At 36.2% G+C, this 10,000-nt stretch overlaps 2 protein-coding genes across 4 annotated transcripts in view; one reads left to right on the forward strand and one right to left on the reverse strand.

The window, feature by feature from the left end:
* cfap410 (cilia and flagella associated protein 410) overlaps nucleotides 1-5,698 on the forward strand; it is a 6,584-nt gene extending 886 nt beyond the window's left edge. The window contains exons 1-7 of one of the 2 annotated variants that reach the window (XM_084101724.1): nucleotides 684-874; nucleotides 1,043-1,061; nucleotides 1,933-1,979; nucleotides 2,312-2,544; nucleotides 3,320-3,467; nucleotides 3,552-3,642; nucleotides 4,876-5,698. In XM_084101724.1, the coding sequence (XP_083957850.1) occupies nucleotides 798-874; nucleotides 1,043-1,061; nucleotides 1,933-1,979; nucleotides 2,312-2,544; nucleotides 3,320-3,467; nucleotides 3,552-3,642; nucleotides 4,876-5,010 (750 nt within the window). In that variant the 5' untranslated portion in view covers nucleotides 684-797 and the 3' untranslated portion in view covers nucleotides 5,011-5,698. Of the gene's footprint in view, nucleotides 1-683; nucleotides 875-1,042; nucleotides 1,062-1,932; nucleotides 1,980-2,311; nucleotides 2,545-3,319; nucleotides 3,468-3,551; nucleotides 3,643-4,875 lie in introns of those variants that run through there. The other variant, XM_084101725.1, reaches the window with a different exon arrangement.
* Nucleotides 5,681-10,000, reverse strand: part of orc2 (origin recognition complex, subunit 2) — an 11,831-nt gene continuing 7,511 nt past the window's right edge. For both annotated transcript variants that reach the window (XM_084101717.1, XM_084101718.1), the window contains exons 11-16: nucleotides 9,824-9,920; nucleotides 9,598-9,744; nucleotides 7,894-8,065; nucleotides 6,983-7,044; nucleotides 6,784-6,902; nucleotides 5,681-5,957 (exon numbers count right to left, since the gene is read on the reverse strand). In XM_084101717.1, coding sequence (XP_083957843.1) covers nucleotides 5,874-5,957; nucleotides 6,784-6,902; nucleotides 6,983-7,044; nucleotides 7,894-8,065; nucleotides 9,598-9,744; nucleotides 9,824-9,920 — 681 coding nt within the window. In that variant the 3' untranslated portion in view covers nucleotides 5,681-5,873. The remainder of the gene's footprint in view (nucleotides 5,958-6,783; nucleotides 6,903-6,982; nucleotides 7,045-7,893; nucleotides 8,066-9,597; nucleotides 9,745-9,823; nucleotides 9,921-10,000) is intronic.

Consider the following 10,000-nt stretch of genomic DNA (forward strand, 5'->3'; position numbering starts at 1 on the left):
ATTTTGTATAAAAATAAATAAATCATACATCTAATACATCAATAGCCTATCCTTTCCCACAGCTGAGATGTCTTAGCTTTACGAGTGTTCTGTATTGAAGTCAGAGAGTCGTAAAAAAGTCAGTGGAAAATAGTCCACCATTTGGTACAGTTAACATACATTTTGCTTTATGTATATGATATTTCCCAAATAAAATTAAAATTTTAGTTATATTATCCATTTCCAGTAAACCGGTATCACAATCCATAAACAAGACCATTATATCAGTAATAGTGACAAATTTGTAAAACACCTCAAAACTAAACATAAAAACTTTGGACCAAAAATAATATGGTATTTATTACAACTAAAAAATAAATGTACAATTGTTTCTGTTTCCTCTTTACAAAAACAGCATAATGGAGAAACCCCTTCTTTAAACTTACTGATAAAATCATTTCATGGATAATATCTATTTATTATTTTAAAGTGAGTTTTTTTAAAACTTTATTAGGAATTACATATTTATTAAAGGGTAACTAAACCCTAAAACAACTTTTTTAAGTTAATGATCTGTAAGATTGGGGCTTTATTAATTGAAGTAAAAAAAAATGTCTGACGAACAGTTGTTGTTTTGTCGCCCTCTGCTGTCGCTCCTGTGAACTGAGTGGAACTGAGTGGACACGCGCTGTTGTCATAGACGCGGAGTGACGCGCATGCGCAGTGACTGATTACGGAAAGCAGAGATGTGATGTTCACCAGACGCGTTCGGGATCAATATTGACGCACTTACAAACAAAACCTTAATATTTATCAACATGAAATTAACCCGGAAACTTGTTCTGGCTCGAGCTAAAGCATCGGACCTGGAAAGTGTGAAGAAATTAAACTGTTGGTGTGTTTTCTGCGGTTTGTTAGCTGTTAGCCTGATGAAAACCTGTCGTTTAATTAAGATTTTTCATTTCACATTAGTCTGTGTTGTTGGGTTTATCCTCAGTGTGGATTTAAATGAAGATATTTGCTGAATAACTGTATTCTATAATCATTTCTTCGTGTGTTTCAGGGGCTGTAATCTGACAGACGTGAGTATTGAATCTTTTTTCTTCTTTTTATGTTTAAAATCCCATTATATTACAAATAAATGCCATTGTATTATAACACTGTTATCTATGGAAGACCATTTCTGTCACACAAGAAAAAAATCAGGCTTTGGTAAATCTTAATTGTGACATGAAGTCAAAATTATGACATATCAAGTCATAATTACGAGATTAAAATGTCGAAATTATGATATATATATTTATATATATGTTAATTTCCAATTTTCATCTTAGAAATATGACTTTGTAATGTCATTATTTTAGTGCTGTCAAATAGATTAATCGCGATTAATCGCATCTTACAAAAGTTTGTTTATATAATGTGTATTTGACAGCACTGCATCATTTTTTGTCATAATTATGATTTACAAAAGCATGATTTATTTTTTTATGTGGCGTAAATGGGCTTTCATAGTTAGCATTGGTAATACTGTGGTACTGAATGATTTCCATATTCATTTCCCATAGTACAGTTGTAATCAAAATGATTCAACCCCCATTGCAAATCAGGTTCATTGGTAAAATTAACAGATTTTCAGCAGTTAGCGATGAACAAATCAAACAGAAGTGATTAAAACAGCTCAACAGAACAGCAGATCTGCAGAACAGGGTTCGTCTCGCTAATCAAGGGCTTCATTAGCAGCAGCAGGTGTGCTAGAGCTAGAACACACACATCTGAACTGACGAGGTTTAACTGTGTTTTAGAAATATGGTCAAAAGAATAGTCCAAAAAGTTAAAAGAAGTGAATTATTAATTTCAATTACAACTGTATACCCTTCTATTATATAATATGACATTTATTCAGTGCACTGTACATATAAATGTAAGGTTTATGTGTTAATTTTTCCACAGATCTCCATATTTGAGCAGATTCCTAACGTCGAGGTTCTCACACTGAGGTTTGTCTTGAGCTTTCTGGGAATAATCGATTATAAATCTCCTCGTATATCTCCGAATCAACACACACCAATGCTACACTTCTCTAAATGTCATAATCATTTGTTAACAAACAAGTATTCATTACTTCAGTGAGCTCAGTGTTTCTGCCTTAAATTATGACATTGTTTAAATTAATACATTTTAATGTGTGATTTTGTATATGTACATTTCTGAAATGCATAACTTAGACAGTCTCCTCTGATATCAGATCACTGTAAGCTGTAATGTGGACTGAGATGATGTGTGTTGTGAAAAGCGCAGTACAGATGCACGTCTCTCTCTCTGCCCTCAGTGCGAACCACATCTCGTCTCTGGAGCACATCTCGTCCTGTCAGCATCTCAGCGAACTCTACCTGAGACGCAACGACATCCACTCGCTGTGTGAGCTCCGGCATCTGAGGGGTCTGAGTTACCTGAAGGTCCTGTGGCTGGCGGAGAACCCGTGCTGTTACGCCTCGGACCCCAACACGTACCGGCTGACGGTCATCAGAACCCTGCCCGGACTGCACAAGCTGGACAACCAGGGTGAGCTGAGCCACGCTAGCTCTAGAATTACAGGAATACTGGATTCTAAACCTCAGAGAAATGCCACAATCAAGAGCTTGAATCGCATACAGTCGAGTCTCCTTCATTTATACCGCGCTTTAACAATATCCACTGTTTCACAGCAGCTTTACAGTGATAACAGGAGATTACAGTAACAGAGAGTGTTTAGGCTTTACAGCAGATCTAGAATAAAGTTACTGTCCAGATAAAGTTAGTTTTGATTGATTCACTTTCGTACAGTCAAACCAAAAATTATTCAGACACCAGATTTAATTTTAGGTGTGATCAGGACACTATAGTTCATTTATGTGAGTGAGGAGAGCAGAATAAAGTAAACTGAGACATATTATATGTAATAATATTCTTCATACAGTGACTACCAGTGACATTGGCACCAAAAATGATTCATAACTTTGAGCTGATCATGTTCTGCTGAAGTGTGTTTTCTTTAATTGCTAATGCTCTTTTTACACACAGACTGAACAAAATGAAGCATTGCTTGGTGATTGGTCGAGCTAAACTGGTATTATCTAATTGTGTAGTTAAATTTAACAGCTGACAGATATTCAACATAATTCATGTGTGAGACAGTCTAACAGAAGGACGGACAAAACCAGTCAAATATCAACTGAGTTCTGCTCATATTTTATTACAGTTTTCTAAACTATAGCAAATAAACTGTGATAATGTGAGAAATGTTGAATAAATTTTGGTTTGACTGTAGATATGAATATTCATGAGTTTGTTCTGTCAGTTGTTACAGAGGAGGAACTCGCACAAGCATTAAAGGAAGGGGAGGAGCTTGTGAGCCCTCCAGGCCCCGCCCCCATCAGCTCAACCAATGGCCTTACAGAAGCAGAGTCCGAGACCGACCCTCTTAATTACAGCATGGAGGAAACCAAGTAAGATCTGACCTCTGTTTCTGCTGTGTGTGTGTTGTGTGGATGTGGAACTGAACACACACTCTCACACTGATCTCTGTGCAGTAAGATTCGAGCTCAGCTGGGAATGAAGCTTCTGCCCAGAGACAAGTTTCCATCGCTGTCGTCCCCGAGAGAGGCCGGAGACAAGAGGAAGGTACGAACACTCATTCAGCAGCAACTCATTTCAACATAGACTTAATAACACACACCATTTTCTTTTAAAAACACATGGAGAATATTATTATATTCTGACCACTTAGAATATTTCCTCGCTGTGTATGCCATACAACAGATTTCTTAACATAATGGATTATATTACCTACTGTACAACTCGTTTTATGGAAAGTTGAAAGTAATGTTTTGTTACTTTTTGTCTATTTCCTGGAGAAGAGAATTTTGATTTAGTAGTTTGAAAATGTTTAAGCAAATTAAACTAAAAAGTAATTTAGTTAAAAAGTAAAAGTTAAAAGTAACTTTTTTTTTAAAAGTAACTCAAATATTAATGTGTAAATGGATAAAGTAATGCATTACTCTGATTGCGTAGTGCATGTTACTTGTGATGCGTTACTTTACTCATTACATCAAAAGTAATCTGATTACGTAATGCATGTTACTTCTGATGCGTTACTTTACTCGTTACATCAAAAGTAATCTGATTACGTAATGCATGTTACTTGTGATGCGTTACTTTACTTGTTACATCAAAAGTAATCTGATTACGTAATGCATGTTACTTCTGATGCGTTACTTTACTCGTTACATCAAAAGTAATCTGATTACATTATGCATGTTACTTGTGATGCGTTACTTTACATGTTACTTCTGATGCGTTGTTACATCAAAAGTAATCTGATTACGTAATGCATGTTACTTGTGATGCATTACTTTACTTGTTACATCAAAAGTAATCTGATTACATTATGCATGTTACTTGTGATGCGTTACTTTACTCGTTACATCAAGTGATCTGATTGCGTAATGCATGTTACTTGTGATGCGTTACTTGTTACATCAAAAGTAATCTGATTACATTATGCATGTTACTTCTGATGCGTTGTTGCATCAAAAGTAATCTGATTACGTAATGCATGTTACTTGTGATGCGTTACTTTACTCGTTACATCAAAAGTAATCTGATTGCGTAATGCATGTTACTTGTGATGCGTTACTTGTTACATCAAAAGTAATCTGATTGCGTAATGCATGTTACTTGTGATGCGTTACTTGTTACATCAAAAGTAATCTGATTACATAATGCATGTTACTTGTGAAGCGTTACTTTACTCGTTACATCAAAAGTAATCTGATTGCGTAATACATGTTACTTGTAATGCGTTACCCCCAACACTGCTCATATGTAACTCATCTGTGTTGTTCCTGGTTTCAGTGTCACACATTAGAGGCCGTTCTTCTCCTGCTGAAGGATTTGGACGTCGAGGAGCTGAAAATCGTTCAGTCAGTCACAGAGAGCAAACTCAGATCCCGCAGTCGACAGAGAGAGAAATCTCCCGTCTGCTCATGAACTCGCCAGCGGAAAACACTTTTAAACCAGTGGCCCACGAGCAAACACTTCATATTCGGAAAAACTACACATTTATACATATTTCAGGAACACTTTACAATAAGGTTTTATTTGTTAATGCATTTGCTAACATGAGCAATATATTCCTTACTGCATTTGTTTATGTTAGTAAAAATACAGTTGTTCATTCATGTTATTTCACAGTGCATTAACTAATGTTAGCATTCAACTTTTGGTTTAAAAAACTATTCGTTAATGCTGAAGTTAATATTAAATGCTGTAGAATTATAGTTCATTTTAACGAATGCGTTTTATGTTAATAAACGAAACCTTATTGTAAAGTGTTCTATAATAAATGTCTTGAGTTATTTGTTTTTATGCTCAAGGCAGAATGTCTCAGATATTAACATTTCATAGTCACTTTAAACAACGCCAGATCACTGCGGTACTTCAGATCACTTCCTGTACGGGACAAAACGAATGAATAATGTAAAAAGCTTTTGTTTGTTTGAATCTTTCATGCTCACTTGTGATTGTTACCAAGTTGCCTTTTGTTGTTCAAACTCCTGTTTTGGAGAAAATGTTTTGCTTTGTAATGATCTAAATGAACTGGAACAACATTTTGTGTTGAAATAATACATACGAGAATGTATTTTTCTATGTAAATAAATTCAGATGCACAAGAATATTTATTGTTTCCATCATGATCCTACACAATTTTACAGAATACTGTACATGATTAAGTGTCGCTTAAACCCTAAATCTGCCGTGTTTCCTTGAACATGAAGCACAAAACCAAATAATTTATGATACAAAGTTGACATGTTATTTATCAGAAAGATCAGGTGCCAGTCTTCCAGGTTTCATTCCACATCGTTTTTCTCTAGAAAGTCAGTCAGGGTCCCGTTATCCACCGGAATGAGGAGATATTCCACCCCGTCGGCGCCCTGACACACAAATAACGCTGCTTTAAAGAGATAGTTCACCCAAAAATGAACATTAGCCCATGATTTACTCACCCTGAAGCCATCCTGGGTGTATATGACATTCCTCTTTCAGACAAACACAATCTGAGTTATATTAAAACATTTTTTGGCTCTTCCAAGCTTTATAATGGGAGTGAATGGATATATTTTTTTGGAAGTCCATAAAAGTGTATCCATCCATGATAAAAGAACATCTATCCATCATAAAAGTGCATCTATCATCATAAAAGTGCATCTGTCCATCATAAAACTGCATCTATCCATCATAAAAGTGCATCTATCCATCATAAAAAGTGCATCTATCCATCATAAAAAGTGCATCTATCCATCATAAAAAGTGCATCTATCCATCATAAAAGTGCATCTGTCATCAAAAGTGCATCTATCCATCATAAAAGTGCATCTATCATCATAAAAAGTGCATCTATCCATCATAAAAGTGCATCTATCATCAAAAGTGCATCTATCCATCATAAAAGTGCATCTATCCATCATAAAAAGTGCATCTATCCATCATAAAAAGTGCATCTGTCCATCATAAAAGTGCATAGATGCACTTTTATGATGGATAGATGCACTTTTATGGACTTCCAAAACATATACCCGTTCACTGCCATTATAAAGCTTGGAAGAGCCAAAACATTTTGTAATATAACTTTTGTCATATACACCTAGGATGGCTTCAGGGTGAGTAAATCATGGGCTAATTTTAATTTTTGGGTGAACTATCCCTTAAATGATAACTTGAGTTATTCTGCACATATGAACAGGACAGGCGAGTTCTGACCTTCTTGGTTCGGATGAGTTTGTGATCTCTGAACTCGGTGAGTTGCGTGCGCAGAGTGATGTCACTGTTCACTAGGAAAGACTCGCGACAGCGCTGGTAGAAATCCTGGAAAGACAATCCTGAACAAACAACAAAACAATCCAGTTTTCACACACAGGAGCTCGATTATAAATGAACAGTGGCAGTGACGGTGTTTTACCCGTGTACGCAGGATTGTCCTTGTTCTCCAGCTGAAACTCTGCCAGTAATCTGAAGATTCCTCTGCAATTTATATCATACAATACAAAAATTACTATTGTTCTATTTTTGTTCACATTTTTAGAATCAATATTGGATTGTTTTAATTACTGGTGTATGACTGCAAAAAGTTAAAACATGCTTTTCATCCGAATGTCATTTTCATGTCAATCTGCCTTTATAAATCCAGATTTACTTTAGAAGCAGCATGAAATCAGTCTGTACCAAGCGGCAACCTTCCAGTCTTTCACACACACACGCACACGCACACGCACACACACACACACGCACACGCACACACGCACCATAACACTCTTCAATCCAACACTGAAGTGTCTTAAACTGCAGTTCATCCACTGGCCACTAGAGGCTGCAGAAGAGACTCAATCCCATAAACCCCCATGTTAAAATGCCCAACTTTACAGCAGAAACAAACATGTTTACAGTCTGGTGCAAAAAGTAGTTTTGGTCTATATTGCTAATGTTGTCCTTCATGACGACTGTGAGGCGGGTGAACTTTTTTATAACTCATCCATTTAAATTATATTAAGCCTTAAAGTTCTGCATAATTAAGGGCGTGGCCACTTGAGTGACAGGTGGATTGCCGCTGATGTCACTACTAGCGTTTGTCTGCTGTCTGTTAGCGTCACGTCACCTCAGCTAATCCGCTTCGCTGCACATTTTCGTTTATCCGGGAGTGACGCGGCCAAGATGGCGACGGCCAGCTCCGCCCACTTTGGGCTTCAGAAACGCTCTTCAGAAACACTACGGGTGACGTCACACACACTACGCCCAGTGTTTTACGCAGTGTATGATCTGTACATGCGTTTGATTTGTGAATGTCCTGACTGTGATTGAGGCTAGTGTCGTCACCTGGCGTTGGGCGTGAGGCTGCGCAGCACGTGTGTGAGAGAGCTGAGCGCTAGCGCCCCCGTCTGGCGCACGAGCAGAGAGTTCTCGTACGACGTCTCCTCAGCGTACGGCAGGTACGTCGTGGTTTCGTACCACAGCCAGTTGAACATGCTCATCTTCGCCTGGTCCCAGACTGAAGCGCACGCACACACACACACACACCAGGGGTTATTACAGACAGCATCAGGGATGAGATTTCTCTCCATCTACTCAACATTATAAGGCCATTATATCAGTATCTATGGAAGATTGCTTCTGCCACAGAATAAAAAACAAAGTAATTGACACTTCTTATCTCACAATTCTGACTTTATTTCTTGGGATTCAGAGTTTATAACTCACATTTCTGACTTTTTTCCTCACAATTTCAAGTGAAATTTTCACAATTCTAACATTTCTCGCAATTCTGATGTTTTTTTTTCTCTCTCAACTCAGACATTATTTCCCACTATTGCATTTAATTTATATCTCGCAATTCTGAAATTATTTCTCGCAAATGCAAGTTTATTTATTCTTTCACAATTCTGACGTTTTTATCTTGCAAATGCAAGTTTATATCTCGCAATTCTGATATTTTTCTCGCTATTGCGTTTAATTTATAACTCGCAATTCTGACTTTTTTCCTTACACATTTCATTTTCGCAATACTAAAAAAAATCTCGCTATTGCATTTAATTTATATCTTGCAATTCTGATGCTATACAAGTTTATTTATTAAAAAAAAAAAAAAAAAAAAAAAAAAATATATATATATATATATATATTCTTAATTCTGGAGTTTTTCTTGCCATTGCGTTCAATTTATATCTCACAATTCTCACTTATTTCCTCACAATTGCACGATTAATTTTCGCAATTCTGACATTTATTCTCGCAATTGCAAGTTTAATTTTTTTTCTCGCAAGCTTATAACACGCAAATTTAGCAATATTTCTCAATATTGCAAGCTAATTTTTTTACGATTCTGACGTTTTTTCTTGCAAATTTAAGTTTATATCTCGCAATTCTGATATTTTTTCTTGCTATTACGTTTAATTTATAACTCGTAATTCAAACTTTTTCCCCTCACATTTACACATTTAATTTTCGAAATTCTGAATTTTTTTCTCACAATTACAAGTTTGTAACTTACAATTCTGACATTTTTTTCTCGCTATTGCATTTAATTTATATCTTGCAATTATGGTGTTATACAAGTTTATTTATTAAAAATAAATAAACCATTTAATATTTATTAAATATATATATATATATATATAAATTGAACGCAATGGCAAGAAAAACTCCAGAATTAAGAATATATATATATATTTTTTTTTTAATAAATAAACTTGTATAGCATCAGAATTGCAAGATATAAATTAAATGCAATAGCGAGATTTTTTTTAGTATTGCGAAAATAATATATATATATATATATATTTAATAATATATATATATTTATTTATTTTTTTTAATTAAAAACTGTTTTTTAAGTTTATGTAATGCAATTCTGAGTTTATAACTTGCAATTCTGACTTTTTCGTCGCTATTGCATTTATATCTTGCAAATCACAGTTTCGAGTTTATGTCTTACAATGCTGAGCAAACTTGCAATTGTGAGATAAAAAGTTGCAGAAACAAGCTTCCATAGTTATCATCCTAACGCTTGAGCATGAGACTGACTGAGTGGAGCGTTAATGTGGTCGATGGAGGCCAGCAGGTGCATGTTGGGAAGCGCCGCCAGCTGCCCCAGTGCATGCTGGGTCCTGTCGCCCCTCAGCATGGGCCCGTCGATGTTATTGACGATCAGAAACACGTGATTGCTGGGATCTGGAAGGAAAACACACGAGTTACAGCCACCGGAGACCATCAGCCATGAGTTCAGAGAGAAGACACACGCGAGCCGAACCTTCTCTGAGTGCGTTGGCGATGAAGTCGACCTGGTCTCCAGGGTTACGGAAACTTCCCTCGTGCTGGAGCACGTCTGCAGTGATGCTGTTCAAGATCTGGAGGATTACAGGGAGATTCAGATGAGGACAATCAGAGTTTATATCAGTCAGAATCATCAGTCATGTGGATGCTGTTC

This window comes from Abramis brama, assembly GCF_963993115.1.
Source record: "Abramis brama genome assembly, chromosome: 23".
Taxonomy (NCBI): domain Eukaryota; kingdom Metazoa; phylum Chordata; class Actinopteri; order Cypriniformes; family Leuciscidae; genus Abramis; species Abramis brama.